The sequence below is a fragment of the Phytophthora infestans genome, genomic scaffold, assembly GCF_000142945.1.
Source record: "Phytophthora infestans T30-4 supercont1.2 genomic scaffold, whole genome shotgun sequence".
In the NCBI taxonomy this organism is placed as follows: Eukaryota; Oomycota; class Peronosporomycetes; order Peronosporales; family Peronosporaceae; genus Phytophthora; species Phytophthora infestans.
In genome coordinates, this window is record NW_003303757.1 from 816,329 (window position 1) to 834,133 (window position 17,805).

Here is a 17,805-nt window from a genome sequence, read left to right on the forward strand (position 1 = left end):
GGATAAGGCGCGACAAAGATGGAGGTGGCGAGGTGTGGGTGTGGCCTTGTGTACAGGGCGTCCGGCAAAGTTGGGACTCCCAGGTTAACGACAAGAGAAAGCGACAACATAATGCAAATGTTTTTTTTTACATGACGTCGGCTTCGGCCGTTAACGTGTTTTATGCTGTTTTTTATCCTGCATTTTAGTTATCCAGGTTAAGCAAGAAGGCCGCGCCCATCATGACCCAGTAGTTGGGTGGCTTATCACTGGGAAGCTGCACTGCTATGACGTAGTTGGTGGAGATGCCAGTGGTCGACAGCGTTCCTTGCCTCACCGACGTCTTGTACACTGGACATGGGTACATCATGACACCTGGACTTAGTGTGGGGGAACTTGCCACCGCTGAAGTAGCAGGAAGGAAGTGGACGATGGACATGGCAGAGAACATTTCTCCAGGCTTGGCGTCTTCAAGGAGACGACGCGACGGAGACCACTTGGCTCCTTGTAACCAGAGTCCGTCAACGTAAATGCCGTCGGTGGGGCTCTGAGTGAGTTGCTGCGCGTTCTCGACGTCCAGGACGGTGAAGGTGAAGGCCAACGAGTCGATGGCAGTCTGATACTTTCGAGCGAAGTTCTGCAAGGTGCCAGTCATGAATCCTTGCGGGAAGAAGAAGACGTTAAGCTGGAACACAACCGGTTCGCCATGGAGTAGCCATTGGCGGAAGAACGAGACGCGGTCGAGTAAGTCGCGGACCCACGACGCGAGAGGCTTCAAGGACGCAAAGCCGACGGAAGACCAGAGCTGCGGGACCTTGCCGTTCAAGAAGGCAGTGTACATGTTATCCAGCTCTGAGGACATGACGATGAGGCCGTTGATGGCCTTCTGGATGTCTCTCAAGGACGAGCGCATACGTCGCAGCAGTGTGTTGAACTTGATGACTTCTTGGCCCAAGACGGTGGCCAACGAGTCCATGACGACAGTCCCAGCCACGTCTCGAGTCTTGAACGTCGTGGGTCCAGCCTCTTTCACGTTGAGGTCGGCTGGGAGGTGTTCTTGAATAGAGAGGGCCAGATCTAGAACTCGCTGATCGTTCGACTTGCCGCCGCCGCCGCCTCCGTCTCGCGGCTCGAGACTCAAGATCAACTGCATCATGTTGGCGCTTTCGTTGCGTTCGTATGTGACGTTGGCGTTCTCGTGCATCCCGAAGAGTTCGGGATTGTCGAAAGCTGGTAGAGCGCTGAGATACGACTGAACACTCGAGTGCGAGAGCTCTTTGGGCACGTGATACAGACCCGACGTCGAGTACGCGTGGCCCGAAGCCAGCACGTCGGGGGTGTAAAAGTTACTGAGTATACTCGTAAGACAGCGGCGGTCCCAGTCGTCCGTCACGCGTCCTCCGTAGTTGATCTGGCCCGTGACATACCGCAAAGCGTCCCAGGGAATGATCGGTTGTTCCTCCAAGAACTTCCGAAGACTCGCCAGTGACGTCTCCAAGTCGGTATCGTTGAACTCGTACTTGATATTCCAGCCCAGAGCTCCGAACTTGCGTCGCTCCTGGACGATCGCGTGGAAGAAGGTGAGTGCACAAAGCAGCGACTTCCACACGTGCTCTTTCGCCTCGCCAGAGTCAAAGCTGCCGAGATAGCGGAAGCTCTCGAGCACTTCGTCGGACAGCAACGTGTTGAACGATCGGAGCAGGTTCGCGCGGATTCCTTTGGGCGGCTCGTTCGTGAGTTTGATGCCGTTTTGCAGCACTGTCACGGGGAAATACGCGGCCGGGAAACTGGTCAGGAAGAGACGGAACGTGGCTTGGCACTGCTCGTCCGTCCGCTGGCCCATATCTTCCACCAGTTTCTCCAGTTTGGGCATCCAGGACTTGGCCAAATGGCAGTTCTGCAGCAGCACCCAGTCGCCCGAACCTTGGCTGCTCTCGATGAGTTTCTCGGCTCGTGGGCCTTGTCCTTGGCCCAGAGAAATGAGATGCAGACGCTCGATGAACGACATTTCCTTGGCGAATCGAAGCAGCATCCCCGTCGGATCAGCACCCGCTGAGAGCACGAAGATGCACGGAGTCTTACGGTCTGTGTCGTTGTAGATCTCCTCCATCGTCGTCGAAGCGTTGCGACCAAACTCCGCCCCCATCTCGGCCGAAATCATGTTAAGCACCGACTGAGGCACTTTCTCCTCGGCTAATCCTCGCAGTAGCAACACTTTCTGGAACGCGTTTAGTACTGATCCGAAGTTTCCGGGACAAGAATTCGGGTTTGACAGGAATTTCGGATCGTCGAGCCAAGCTAGCCAACGTGGCCAGACATTGGTCAAGGACGTACCGAGTCCTTGGAAGGCCTGGACCTCCGTCCTCTCGCCTTCTGTAGTCTCGATATATCCAGTTACGACGGTCTCCAGTTCCGAGATCAAGTCCCATTGAGCCTCAGTGATGTGCGACGGCTGCGGGTTTGGCTGCTGGGTCGAGCGATCGGCACCTGGTGGGGCCCCACGGAGATACAAACTCCACTCACGCGCCGATATCTTACCGGAATGCAGCAGGATTTTACAGCAGATGAGCATCGAGAAGAGCACTTTGTGCACTTCGAAGAGCCCTCGACAGATATTCACGTAGATGTATCGAGTCTGGAAGTCGATGAGGTTTGTCAGCCGCTTCTGCAACGTGTCGGCCTTGGGAGCCTCGTCGAAGCAGATGTTGAATAAACGCTGGAAGAACGGCAGCGAGTACTGGTACATGGGGTCGATTAGCGCGAGATTGGCGACCACAAAGTAGATAATCGACCCTCGTGTAGCCACGCAGCGGTATTCTTCTCTTGCGCGGTTGATCTCGATCTCTGTGCTTTCAGATTCTAGAACACGCTCCTTAATGATACGAGACGTGACGTTGGATGACTGCAGCGTGTCGATGAGGTCTTGATCATCTAGAACGTTTCCTGAAGACTCGGAGAGTTGTTTCAGGATACGGTCTTCGATTTCCTTAAGCTGTTTCTTATCCTGTGCCATCGTCACAACCAGCCGGTTCTTCTTCTCTTCAATATCTGGACGTTCATGACGCACCACGTCGCCTAGAAGCTGGTCTTCCAGCCCATCCATGGTCACTGTGAAGTTAATGACGGTCACCTTGATATAAACTTCCGGAAGGTAATGCGGATTCGGAAGTTTCGTAGTCAGAAACAGCTTAAAATTGGGATCGTAGTCCACATCTGAATCGCCCAGACGGATCAACACCCGTCCGCCTTGTTTGTAGATGGCTTTCTGTAAGATTGGCTCTAGCGACGGCTCCAGCGTCTCGTCAATATCTTCAATCAACAAGGCCTTACCGTTCCGGATACAAGTCTCCAATGACCGCAACAAGTTGGCGTTGGTCATTTTAGTCGTTTCTAGATTTGGAAATAGGGTTTTCTTAATCCACTTGTTCGCTTGACCCTGTGGATCGATCATCAGCGGCCACCGCTCGCCTCGAGTCACTAAGATGGCGTTATCGGTTGACGTGGAGTCTGTGGGGAGCCCGTTCAGCTGCCATTCACGCACCTCCACTGGGCTACCGAGTGTAGTTGAAAGACTGTAACCTGACGAGCACGGGATATGAAGTTCCTGAGTCTGAGAGACCCACTGGTCCACAATCCGCTGCCGAAAGCCCCCCGTAAAAGGCCCGTAGTAGGAAATACAGGCCGCAGCTAGGAACGTATCCCCAATAAGCGCCAAAATCGACTCCGACAAGGACGCCACACTCTCTTTCCAACGAGCTCCTTCAACTGACAGTCCGGAAATGAGTTTCTCAGCACGGACGAGGCGCTTTTCGGTCACCGCCGCGTCGTTTGCGAGCTTATCCTTCTCGTCCAGAGTGTCTTTGCACTGCTTCTCCAGCATCGCCACATTCTCGTTGACGACGCGCAGTTCGTCCTGTTTTTGGCTCAGAATCGCGTTAGCTTCGGCTAATTTCTGGTTCATCCGTTCCAGATTTTCCTTTTTCGGACCCACTTCCTTGGCCACTTTCGAGTACACGTCCATGGCGTGCACCCACATACACAGCGACGTCGCCGCCTTGGACACTTTGGCCACCACCTCCACGGCCATACCCGGCTCCGACACAGCCTTACTGAGTTTCTTCAAGGTCGCCGCGGGGATATTATCCTTGTCAAAGTTCTTGAGTTTATCCAGAAACGTCACGTCGCTGAGGATTTTCTTGGCGGAGTCCCAGCTTTGCTTCTCGTTGAACAGCAGACACACCGCGTTCATGACCGTCTCGACAGCCTCCGGAGGCTTCGCGAAGGACTTCACCTCTGTAATGTCGTTCTTGGATAGACTATCCAGAGCTTTGATCGAGTTGTTAAGAGCCGGCATCGCCACATCCAGATCTTTCTGCGCGTCAGCCTGGACGACTGCCACTTCTTCGGCCTGCTTGGTGACTGTAGCCTCGTCCTGCGAGACACGTTCACGTACGACTGCTGCGGCCCTTCTGGTCCACTGACACGCGCTTGAGTAATTCCTCGGCTTCGACGGCTTTTTTGGCCAGAATGGGCTGCAACTCGATCAATTCGGACTTTAACGAGTCCACGATGCTGTTGGTCTCCTCGAGCTTGTTGACGCCCACTTCCATGCGGCTCTTGGTCGTCTGCAACACGGCACGTTTCTCCTGTAACATTTTCAAGTATAGTCCGATGAGATCGAGGTAACTTTTGGGCGTAGTGTACACGTATCGCTGCAGTTGCGACAGGAACTCGTCGCCGAAGTCGTTGGACGTTGTGTGGACGATGGAGCACATGTCGACGAGCGCTGTACGCACGTCCTCCGAGGGCAAGGACACGCCGGCGAGCAGTCGATCAGCCACCGACTGCAGAGCTTCGCGCGGCCAGTTCATGTACCAGTCGATCGTACAGCAATTGATGAGCGACGGGAAGGCTCGACAGCGCACGCGAAGAGCTGAGCCCACTGGCGACATGGCCAAGACAATGTGCAGATAATTGCGCACTCGCTCGATAAATGTGGCAACGCAATTGTCTCGAGTCTCGGGGATCTCTATGGCTTTAACTATAGGTCGCATGTCGGCGATAATGCGGTCCATTTCGTCCTGAGGGAAGAGATTGGGCACTTCTCCGCTGTTTAAAACATTGTTGATGTCTTCCAAGAAACTCTCTTCGACAATCTGACTGTCAGTGAATAGAAAGACTGTGGACTGGCCCCCCACGCCGGCACTGATCATGAGTTTCTTGAGGTCTTCGTGGAACTCGTTGGTGCCGTATCCGCGCGTGATCTCGATCTGAACGCACTTGGCTTCCACCATGAACGCGCCGAGACGAGCGAGCGATTGTTTCCCGCTCCCACCGACGCCAATGAGCATCGCGTTGCCTCGAGGTTGGCGTAGAATCCGCACCAATCTTGATAAATGCGCGATGGCGTCTCGGAAGAACACGAGGTTCATTTTATTGGCGAAAGAAACGTTGTAATTCTCCAGGAAATCGTCCATGATCTTGGTCACTTTGGCCACATCGTTGCAGTGTTCGTACAGGGGCGTGGGCGTCCCCGGTTTGAAGAAATCGCCGAAAGTCAGAGGACACGGAGCGTGGAAGAGCGTCTCTCGTGACCAGCTACAGTTGAAAAAACGCTGCAGTAAAGCGCACACGAGCTCTTCGAACCACACTTGGTCACTGGCGTTAATAAGGCGGTCTTGGAACACGCGGGAGGCCTCGTGCACCCACAAGCGGTTCATCGAGTCTGCATCGGGACATTTGGACGGCGTGATCATGAGAATTCCCTGGGAAACTTTCGACACGTCGCGCAGGTTAAATGTGTAGTGGAATTTATTCGGCGTGGGTAATAACTCGAGTGCCACGCGGTTGTAGATCTCAATAACACTGGAGATTATCCCGTCTTTCATGGCCTTTACAGATGGAGCGAATTTCTCCAGAAAACCTCCAAGAATTGATGCAAAAATGAGCTTCAAAGACGTCTCACCTGCCGGATACATGCTCAAGACGTGGAAGTGGCGTACGAAGCGAGGGGTGCAGTGCGATCTCCCACCTCCAGCGGGCGCCGCAGCTGCCAGTAACATGGTGTCTGCAATGTCTTTCCAGAATAATTTATCGCGGTCGTAAAATCCACCGAAATCCAGAAATTGACGCAATAATTCGATTGGGGCTTGGGCGCCGTACTCCTCGACGGCTGGTAGGTTGACGTCGTCTACGAAGATGATCATACGCTTCCCCGCTACGGGCCCCAGTAGATTTTTACGCTTCTTTTCGAGTTTATTCTCGATCGTCATCTGCGTCACTAGCGACGACGTTTGCGCCGAGAAATTGATGAAAATTGTCATGAAATTTGACGCTGGGGCGAAGGAATTTTCGCCATTTTCTGCGTTATCTCCAGTTGAGATCAGGGGGCCTGACGTCAGCTCTTGCAGTAAATCCTGGACAATTACCGTCTTGCCTGTGCCTGTGACGCCCGTGACGTATGCTGGGCGCTTGGCTGCAGTTAAAGTGCGCAACAAAAAGGTGAAGCGAACCGAGTCTGGCGTCGCGACGGTCATCTTGAAGTACGGAATTTGGGCATTGTACACAAATTTTGGGACCACTTCACTCCACGCGCGGAATTTGGTCTGCTCAATGTCCACAAAGTAGTCAAATACCAGCCCAGCATTCGGGATATTGAGCTTGGCCTCGGTCATCAACTCGCGCGCGAAGCTGTCGAACTGTTCGTGCGTGTCCATCGTCATCGTCGCCCCCACAGACCAGAAGAGAGAGAACGCGAACACTTTGTCCAGCAGCTCGAGCATCTCGTCGCTCTTCATTTCTAAATACCTCACGCCATTCTCAGGACTGAAGAGAGACGCAAACAAGCGACACAAACTCGTTGCCAAGTTCATATCCACCGTCGGGACCAGCTCAAAGCTCTTTCTACGCACAAATTGGATACATTTGTCCACGTAATTTGTGATAAGCAACTCGAGTCGCTTGAGCCCTTCAGACGGGAAATCTGACGGCAATTCCCTCTCCATCCACGTCTGGACGAACGGCATCCAGCCGAGATCCGCGGCAGTCATGTAGACCACACCAATCCGACTCACCGTCGCAGGAGACGCCACCGCCAGATCCATGACCTCGAACAGCATTTTCATCTCGTTCTTGAGCTTAATGCGCTCTCCATTGGCGAGACACAGCGTCATGTTGTCGTCCAGAACCGTGTTCATGTTCTCGATCCACAGGGCGTCGATAGGTCCGTCAAACACCGTCCACTTGACGTCCGAGGACTCGTCCGCCACAGCTTCACGCATGATCGTAGAAGCCAAGCCGTCGTGCCACTCCTGAGTCGCTTCGTTGAACTCTCCGTACAATTCCCCCATGGAGATACACTTGGGGTTGAGCACTCGAGCGTGGACCGTCTGGTAGACTGGATTCTTGGACCCTTTAGCACGCAGAGACGTCATAGTGGACTGCAGTGTTCGGTAGCACGAGGTCTTCCCCGCCCCCGTTGGACCCACCAGTGTCCCTCCGAAGCGGACGTTGAAGATATCAAACAGTTGAATGACTTTGGTGACGTACGTGGACACTTTTTGTAATCCTGCTTGTGAAATTTCCTCTTCGAGAGAGGCTTGCAGCTCTCCGTAGTCGTTCGGAGGGATGTCGGTGCCTGGGAACAAGTCGAGCACGATAGCGTGGAAGAGCGGCAGATCGTCTGCTAGGAACTTGGGGATGTTGCTGTCTCGGAGAGCGCGAATAAGCGTGACGTCCTCGTTTAAGTCAGGATTAGCACGTTTAAGGGACCCGGCCATCACCAGCACGGACTTGACAGCTCGAAGCCCGTAGTCGTAGTGAGGCTGCTGAGAGAGCTGCTCACTGCAGAGGATATACAGCTTACACATCTTACGAGACAGCGTACGAGCGTCGCCGAACCCCTCCGCAAACAGCATAATTTCCGCGATAAGCGCGTAATCCGGTACCATCATGGATACGGGTCGGAAACACACCTTAAGGTTATCCGGAAGCTCGGTGCGACCAGCATAACCAGGATTCATCGTCACGATAACGTGGTGATCCTTAAGTAAGATCTCGATGCCCATGAAGTTAATGTGCTCCTTACCCTGTATACGACCTTCACGCAGGATAAGCAGTTGCTGTGCCACCACGGATAACACTTCGATGTCAATGCGGTTAAACTCGTCCAGACACGTCCAGTTCCCGGCCTGAGCGAGGCCTCGGAACAGCTTCCCCATCATTTTATAGTCGATCTGGTCACTGCAGTTAAACACGACACACTGGATGGCCATCGCTTTGGCCAGGTCTTTACTACTCTCGGTTTTCCCGGTCCCTGCAGGTCCAGCAGGAGCAGCGCCCAGCTTCATCCCGTACGCCCCCGTGAGCGTCATCCAGCAGCGATCCGTAAGCGGTGTGATCACTAAACGAGACGTAGCGCCCATATACTCGTACCCATACTGGATAACAGAATCCGAATGTCGGATAAGCACATCGTCCGCCTGGGCGTCCCAATAGTACCGAAGCTGCTGCTGCCAGATAAAATTCCCCACCGAGTCCACTTTCTCGGTCCACAAACTCTCCACAATGTCGCGCGCATGCACGTCAGTCGTCACCAACGCCACGATCACTTTGCGCTCCAGAGAGCTGAGATCTCCGCGGATTTTCACGATAAGCTCGTTCAGCTCGTACAGATTGCGTTTGTACCACGCGTGCATCTCCTGCACTGGATTTTCACTCTTAAGCGCTTCTTCAGTGCTTCTCGCCCACGTCATCTGAGCCACCGTAGCCACAACTTGTCCAGGATGATCGCAGACCCACACCGAGCGCTGCTTTGAGTCGTAGTCGAGTAATCCAGCCTTCATTAGCTTGTAGATGGACTGCTTCATACTCACTTCCAGTGCCTTGAGCCAGTCCTCGACGTTTCCTCGCGCTTTCAAGTTTTTACCGAGCGGAACTCGCTCGTTCTCGGACGAATACATGGCGAGCATGTCCACACTACCGGGGATATCTCCAAAATCCAGTTTGACTAGATTCTCGAAGCATTTGCGCAGATGTGGCTGCACGGCTTGTGGATTTTTAGACTGCGCGAGGATTTCCAACAATTCGTCGTTGGATAAAAAGTAAAATCTAGGAAATGCCATCCGCTTCGTCTCGAGATAATCCTCGAGGTTTTTCTGGATTTTATCCAAATGCGCATTGTGCTGCTGCAAGGTTTCTTTGATCCCAGGGAACGTTCCCGACGCCAACACGTGTGGATTCTCATTTGTACGACGCATAATTGTCTTCCACGACGCGTCCACGTGACTGAAAATCTTTGAGGCATCCGGTAACTGTCTCTGAATATCTGGAGCCGAGAAGATATTCTCCAGATACATCCAGTTCTTCTGCACCAGCAGCCACTCGTCCAGTGTCTCCTGTAGAGTAACGAGCTTCTTCCTCCAGCCTTCCACTTCCTCCTGAATCGCACCGATAAAGCGAGAGCCCATAATGGTACTGATCGTCACGATCGAGTCATCCAACTTCGCAGTGACCTCCTCCACACTGCCCAGCACGAACACATCCTTGGATTCTTTGTACGGCTTGACCTCAAACTCGGTCGTAGCCCACGCATCCGTGACTTTCTTGAGCATTTCTTCGAGCACCGCTTCTTGTTGGGCAGATACAGCCACAGCGCTGATAGTCTCGCCATGTTTCATCACGTTTCGCTTGATTAGCCCACCCAACGTCATACTACTCTCTCCTTTCATCTGGAACCCCAAAGCAGCGTGGATTTGATCCCAGTGTCGGTCTTTTAGCGACGACGAGCGTAAATCGGTCACCACGGGGAGGACGAGCTTGAATTTCTCCACTTCTCGCTGCAATAAATCCGCAGCTTCGTTGCCTGGCAGCTGCTTCTGCGCTTGATACGCCACCTTTACGTACATCTGCACCTGTTTACTGATGGCCGCTACGTCGATATCGTCGAAGATTGTGTCTGAGTACGAGACTGCGAGCTTCTGCCACGTGTCCAGGCCACTCCAGAGCTTCATTTTGAGCTCGAAATGTGCCGCCACTTCGTTGATTTCGCTAAACTCACTCACGCTTTGCTTCAATTGCGTTTGGAACATGGCCAGCATTTTGGATTCTTCCACAATTTGGTTGAGCGAATCTTCCTGCGCTTGGAGGAACGACAGCGCCTCATTCATCGGCGTTTTGATCGTTGATAGCTTCGGATGATCCAGTTTTTCTAGTAACATCTGCGCATTCCGGTTCAACGGCGAGATACTATCCAGAATAATCTGAGAGAAGCGCGCTGTCTCGGAGTCAATTTCCCCTTCGAAGCGAGTCACCGTGCCCTCCAGACTCAACACGCCTTCCTTCATGAGGATAATATCCTCTTTGATATCATCCGGGACACGCCAGTCGTAATTGTCCATCAGAACGCCAATCTCGTAGACGCGACGGTATCTACTTTTTAAATCTGGGAGCAAGGTACTGACTTTAGACATATGCACCACTTTATTCACGAACGCATCAGGTGTGGACGGCGTGGAGAACGCGACGGGCGACAAATCGTTCAACGTCTCGAGTAATTCGGTGCTGGTTTTCTTCATCAGTTTCGGGATCAGAGTTCGGATTCCAAGGATACACTTCTCAGGATTCGGAAGCAGTCGACTCTTAAACTCGGAAGAATCCACTCGGAAGATCCCGACAGTCGCAGCGTCCGGAATCTCAGTGAACGACTGACTTTGGGATCTGTACTTCTCGACGGATTCCGAGAAAAAATCCAAGGGAGCAGTCGCGTACGTCTCCATGAGATGCGTCACCTGGCCTTCGTTCTCGGCGTAAATCTGGTGGAAGGGGCTGAACACGTCCATGTATTCCTCAACAGCCTCGAACGCCTCGTCCAGCGCCACGAAAATGTCGTTCGTCAGCAAACTGAACTTGGCGTCTTCGTTAAGTATCAACGCCACGTTAAGTTGCTCCACCGACCACACGTCTTTGCCTTCGTCTTCAGCACTCGCGGTAGTGTACGGAGCCAGCGATTCGTGTCCTAGATGACGCGCTGGCGTCTCCACCATACGCAAAGCTTCTTTCAGAGCTCGTTGGAGGGCTCCGTTCCACGCGTCGTGGTTCGGTGTGGCGTTTAGAGCTGAAGTGGCAGAATCCATCTCCACAGATACCGCGAAGATAGCAGTGAATGGCGGAGCTGCACTCGCCTGACCGGATTTTCCTGGATTTTTACCGTTCGTCTGAGTCACCGGTGCTGGAGGTGCTGGCGTTCCAGTGAGTTGCGCTTTCCCAGCTGCGAGAATGGCGTAAAGTTGCTGGAAGGACCGAACGGTGAGTTGGATAGTTGCGTCGATGGTTAGAAAATCTACCAGACGCAGGAAACTCGTGAGTGTGCGGCATTGCTTCCGTAACGCCGCTCGCTCCATGAAGGTCATTTTGTGGTCGGCGGCGATCTTGTTGGCCACTAAGAAGCTGTCGATGACGTCGTTCGTCCCATTTTGGGTTCAAAGTCTTCTTGGACACCGACGACTTGGCCGAGAAACCCGCGAGTTGGTAAGTGACCTGAGCGCGCGTTTTCTGCTGCTCCAAGTCGAAATCGCGCAGTGAATACGTTTGTCGGTTGCTGAAATGGATCAGGTCCAGTCTCGTGACGTCCAGACAGAGAGAACGCAGAGCTAGCAACGTGGACTGAAGGCTGGGCGCTAGGAGGAAGAGCCTCTCGTTTAGAGCCTTCTTGGCGTTGCGCATTTTGAATGTACGCACCGAAGTCTTCCACATGTTGAAGTTCTTCCACATTTTATACTTCTGGAAGAAGGGGATCGCCAGCATCTTCATAAAACGAGAATGCTCCGTCTCCCACTTGTCCAGCGTCCAGAATTCGGAATGTTCCGTAGTAAAGTGCGTCACGCCTTCCAGACTCATCGTGAAGTAGTTCGAGCGATCCACTTCAAAGTGCTCCACGACTTCAAGTGCGTACATGATGAGATTGGTGTTTTTCTTTTTGCGAAGATACAAAAAGTTGCCAGATTTGAATTCCTTCAGATATTTGGGATCCAGATTGAGAGATGCTGTAAATGACGACTGCGTTGCGAGCGCTTTACGCTGCGCAGCCTTTGACGCAGGCGAGAGACACGCGTATGGACCTGAATCTCCTCCCTTCTGGTTCCCCTCACCGGCTAGTGTCGGAGTCCGGGTCATTGTCGTGCTGCAGATATGAGACTTATCTTGAAGGTTTCTGATCCTCTCAGATGCCTTATGGAGACTAAGATGCATTACTCCAGGTGGTAAATTCATCATACTGGCAGACGTTGATAGAGAAGGGCTACCCGACGCAGAGATTGAAGGTGGCAGCACTCCAGCTTGAGCTCGTGACGGTATATCGTTCAGGAAGGTCACTACGCTCGCGTTCTTCTTCATTCGGCTCTGGAATTTAGGCTTTAGAACAGCATTGCTTTTAGTCGGGACAGCACGCTTCGTTGGAGACAGAAGATCTCGGGCATCTGTAGCAGAGCCAGGTCCTAGATTTGGCTCATACAGACGCTGCAGGATCTGGTTCGCTTGCGGCCCAATCGATACGCCTCGGCGCTTGGCTCCATCCCGAGACTCACCCCCGTCCCTCCTGGCATCCATCCTTGTTACTTATTGCAATGGATTGGTCTGCAGGGTCGTTGATTGATCAAGCGGGGGGACACCATGTAACGTTCTCTAGGGGAAACGACATGACTCAAACGGGGTACAGCATCTACCTTTTACTGGAAGCACTTTGGTACGCAGTATGCAGTTTTTGTGGGCTGGATTACACCAGGGTTATGTACCCACCCACCCACCCACCCCTTGACTCCGATGTCAGGTTGTGTGCTTTTAGCTGTACAAAGAATAGGTCTGGAGCGTTACTTTGTATTATTAAAGTCTATTAACGCTTAACAGTCAAAATATTAGATGTTATAGGGTAAAGCGGTAAGGGGAAAAAAAAATTTTCTCTTCTACCCATCCACTTTTTTTTCGAAAAACCCGGGTTTTCCAGAACCCTGTAAGCGAACAGACCAAATGGGGATTATATACCGGTACTTCGTGTGGGTGTACACAATTTTTTCCAAAACCAATACCTATTTTAGGGGAATTTCTATGGAGATCGAGGTTACGGAGATCGAGGTGTGCGTAGTCGTGCAATTGGGTAGTACCGACCTATTTGGGAGCTACTACATGGTTATTATTAGTCCAGTTTTCTGTCTGTTGTTGTTCTCATCGGAGACTTCAGACGCGTTGTTATGGCTCCCTTAGAAGAGCCTACCGGAAGCTTTGAGCTCCCACCTTTGCCCAAGGGAGTCTTTGATTCGTACGATGAAGCTGAGTCAGCTCTCCACGCTTGGAGCAGAGAGCGAATAATCGACGTGAGCATGAGCCACCACAAGAAGAACAAATTGAAGCTCATCTGGCAACGTGATATCAAGTGTGATAGGTATGGTAGAACGCAAAACAACCGTGCTCTTCGCGACGAAGATCGTGTGCGACTTCAAAGAGGGACTCGGAAGACGGGATGTACAATGAAAATCCGTCTTGAAGCGGTAACAAAATCTGACCCCGCTGGTAAATGGAAAGTTGTGTATCTGAATGGATCGACGGTGCACAACCATCCACCTTCGCAGGACGTTAGCTCTCACCCGGGACACAGACGCCGTGACATGCAGAAATTAATTTCACAGGAGCTCACAGCTGAGGGTGTCGTAGCTTCTCAAAATGCTGTGGGCATTTCGCCCCAAGTTGCTGTGGCAATGTTACGTAAATCTCACCCTGATATTTTAGTCACTGCCAAGGACATATCTAACTACAAAAACGCTGAGCGTAGTGAAGAGCTTCGTACACACACATCCGTAGAGGTTCTACTGAAGCAGTTGGACAGCAACAAGTTTTATTCCGCCTACAAATTACATCCAGAGACTTCTCGTTTGCTGTATTTGTACTGGTCGCACCCTGGCATCATGAAGTACTTTCCGTGGAACTCAAACGTGCTGATTATGGACTGCACTTATAAGACCAATGAGTACGATCTTCCCTTACTAAACATTATCGCCATGACGAGCACGAAGTCTGTCTTACCTGTCGCCCAATGTTGGTTACCTGGTGAAAAAAAAGAAGACTTTGTGTGGGCACTGACACATTTGCTAAACATGATGACAGCTAATCACATAGCGCTCCCATCGATAATTCTTACGGACCGTAATTTAGCATGCATGAATGCGGTAGATGCTGTTTTTCCTGCTGTTCCGTCACTAGTGTGTCGTTGGCACATGAATCGCAACGTATTGGCTAAGACTCGTTCAATTTTCGGTCAAATTCAAGTGGAAAACCCATTGCCCGAACAAGACAAGTTTGTAAATACCGTTGCCACAGATCAGTTTATGCAGCTCTACTACAACGCTGTTGATGCACTTACCGAAGCTGAGTTTGACGCAAAATGCGAAGTTATTCGCGAAGCCAGCTCTGAAATGGCAGATTATCTGGACCTACAATGGTGGGAATACAAGACAAAACTTGTTCGCTGTTGGACAAATCAGTATCTGCATTTTGGCTATCGTGATACCTCACCTGTTGAGGGAACACATTCTAAATGTAAGAAGTGGTTAGAGTCATCTCGAGGCGACTTGTTGACAGCCTTCAAAAAGCTGCTACCGTGGTGGGAAGCCAGCATACAGAACGTGAAGTCTAACCTGGAGAAGGATGTCACGGTAATCTCTAATATTCTGCAAAAGCCTCAATATTCGGGCGTCGTTATGTTTATCGGTCGCACCGCGTTAGACTCCACTGCGGAGTTTTGGAAACAAGGTGAAAAAATTGTGAAGAACAAGGAGGTCGTAAAACCCTGCACTGGAGTTTTTAGACGTACAAATGTCTCCCCATGTTTGCACGATATCATTGAGCTTATCAATTCGGACTTCCAAAAGAAACTTCGTGTCGATCATTTTCACCGGTTCTGGCTGACACGCCGTGGTCACACTGAAGAATGCGGAGCTCGTCCCCTCGAACCTGCCCCTCTAAAGCCTACGAAGACCGCTAAACGCAGAAAAAAAACACAAAAAAAAATCACGGTAAGACTGGAACTGCACGAGATCCAACATACAGTGAGCGAGTCGATCTGAATCACCCCGCAGCTCCTCCACAAGTCCGTTATATTATGATCACTCCGCCAGCACTTCAATTTTCTCTATTACAACCATCTACGATGTCTTTCACAAACTTGCTGACCCAAAATACTGCGTCGATCCCTCCGTGGGATGAATCTAGTACGAATTTAACGTATTACCCGGATTGTCTGCCGTCACGCTCCTGGGAATACGCAGGGAGACGTCCTTTTTATTCATTAGTATATAACTTACTAATGCATCGCCCACCATCAAACCGTTTGTGAACGAGGCCGTTTGGGATAATGTTCAACCGTTGACACATGGCTACCCAATTGCACGACTACGCACACCTCGGTCTCCGTAACCTCGATCTCCATAAAAAAATCCCTATTTTAGCTCTTGCCTTTAAAAATACTACTGGAGTATAAGACTAGCCGAGCGCCGCCGCTACGCGGCGGTAGTTTAAGGTTTATTCCTACTTGCTTTGGCCTTCCTGCCTCCGCTCCGCTAACTATTGAAAAAAAAAACGCTCAACCCGTGTGTACCTAAATCGATTTTTTTTAATTTATTAATTTGGGTCAGCATCATGCTTACCTGATTTAAGAAATAAAAATTCTAATGATCTTATATCAAGATTCTTGATGCAATCTCTTTTTTATTGCTGGCTTTCACTGTATCTTCATCCTCCATCCAAAACCACCAGCACTTCAAATAACACTTATACAAATGCTACGCAATATGTTTAGTTTAGCGTCGTGCGCGATATCACGGGCCATGTCTGAGCCGCTATGAAAGTTAGCTCACATCAGCGCAAACGGTAGTAATGGCCTGTCCAGCTTGCACCACTTATTAACCCCTGCCTTTACTGCCTATTTCAGCTTGTAATTAACTAAAGAGTGTTCACTTCTCATATCAACTCAATGAAAGCTAAACAAAAATATTTATATTTTAGTGTATGTAGCGTTCATTTTGTGCTGATTCAGAATTAGCACTCGAACCTGTGCCAGTTATGATTGAATCACTTGGATATTGTGTCGCAAGACGCCTTGCTGCTGTTGCTGTTGACGGTAGTGTTTTCTATTTGAATATTTAACGATGAATCCAGGATTATTGGACCTCATTTAGGCTCCAAGTTTATTAATGTTTCTTTAAGGGGTATACTTAACCAACTATAATTCACACCTCTCGTGTTTTGTTATTGTCTTGCCGCTCCATTTAAAATTGTATCCTACACCCATGTCGACGACACGTCCACCAGCTAAGTAGTATTGGATTTTGCTGTCTAAACAACTCTTAGAAAACAATGGTTTACAGCAGTAACGCATATGAGCTCATTTTATTCTAAGAGTTCATTTTATACAATCTAAAACTATCTATATTTATGATTCAAGTGACAACGTTTATTAGCAGCGGTGTTCTTACGGCCAATTCTTACGGCCAGCTTCTGTTGTACATGTACTACTATTTGGCAGCTGAGTCGGTTACCTCACATTCAGAAATGTTCTTAATATTTCTACAACAAAACAGTTGTAGCTCATTGTTTCTTGCAAAAACTATAAAGAACATAATATTTTGTGTATTAATAGTATGGCCTCGATAACACACGTGTACGATAAGCACCTTGCAGCATAGGAAGCGTCTTTAGGGGCTATTTCATTTGAGAATAAGTAGCAATTAAATATTAATAGCAACATCCCATATTAAAATAGTACAAACTAAAACTTCGTAGTATTTAAAATGCCGCCATCGGATAATGGATAGTATTGTGCAAATCTCCATTTGTGCTCTGTGAACCACATAAATTTACTGATGTAAGCAACATAATTCAGTTTTAACAAATCGAAGCCGCCTTCGCTACACCCAGCAGCCAATGAGAAGGCTCAAAAACCTGAGCGTTTCGTGTGACGGACGGACAGACACCGTGCTAGCATTAATAGTTTAGGACTAGCCGTTCGCCGCCGCTACGCGGCGGAGTGGCATGGTTTGTTGGAGCTGTGGTTTTCAGTTTTAAGTGCTTCGTGGTGTCGCGTGTTTTGTGAGCGTCACTCACCCCAGTAGATCTTAACTTCGTGTACTTAATCACTTACCAGTCCGCTGTCTCATCTGAACCCGTATAATATTGCTAAAATTTTACTTTTTCAACATATATTTGTCTTGAATATCCCTGTTTGGTACGCTTCCGCTACATCGTACTACAGGTTGGATGTCATGTTCTACAGTGGCCGGCGCTTTTCCGTGATCTTCGTGGCTTCGTGGTTCCCTGCTCACCCGTGGCCCACGCTGCTTAGTGATTGTCCTGGATCTGTGGACTCATTCTCTCACAGTGCTTAATGGTTGTGTGCTAACCTTTTTGGTCTCATGCGCTACCGTAGTACGACCCTCTTTCGTGGCTGCTAGATATTCCGTGTTCTCAAGGGTTTACGTGGATTCCACAGGCTTCGTGTCCATAATCATTCATGGTCGCGTTCCATTTCTGGTACACTCGCCAATTAATAATCTTCCGAAATTTTCTGTCACCTGTGTGCCGCGCACCACTGTGGTGGCTCCAGCTACCGCGTTATCGCGCCATCGTGCAATTGCAATGTGGTTATGCTGTCTATGCTATCACGATCGCATAATATATATGTTTTTGCCAAAGTTATCGCGTTCTACCATGATTCCGTGTTCCGGGTTGTGCAATCGTGGTCTCCAGAAGCGTTTCCCCGCGATTTGTCGGCCGTTCGGGTAAACG

At 50.3% G+C, this 17,805-nt stretch overlaps 1 protein-coding gene across 1 annotated transcript; it reads right to left on the reverse strand.

The window, feature by feature from the left end:
* Positions 1 to 184: 184 nt before the first annotated feature.
* PITG_01326 (dynein heavy chain) lies at positions 185 to 12,582 on the reverse strand (the record flags this gene model as incomplete). Its single annotated transcript, XM_002907952.1, has 3 exons — positions 185 to 4,411; positions 4,458 to 11,424; positions 11,483 to 12,582. 3 exons carry the CDS (start codon positions 12,580 to 12,582, stop codon positions 185 to 187), a joined length of 12,294 nt encoding a protein of 4,097 aa, XP_002907998.1.
* Between the last annotated feature and the right edge of the window lie 5,223 nt (positions 12,583 to 17,805).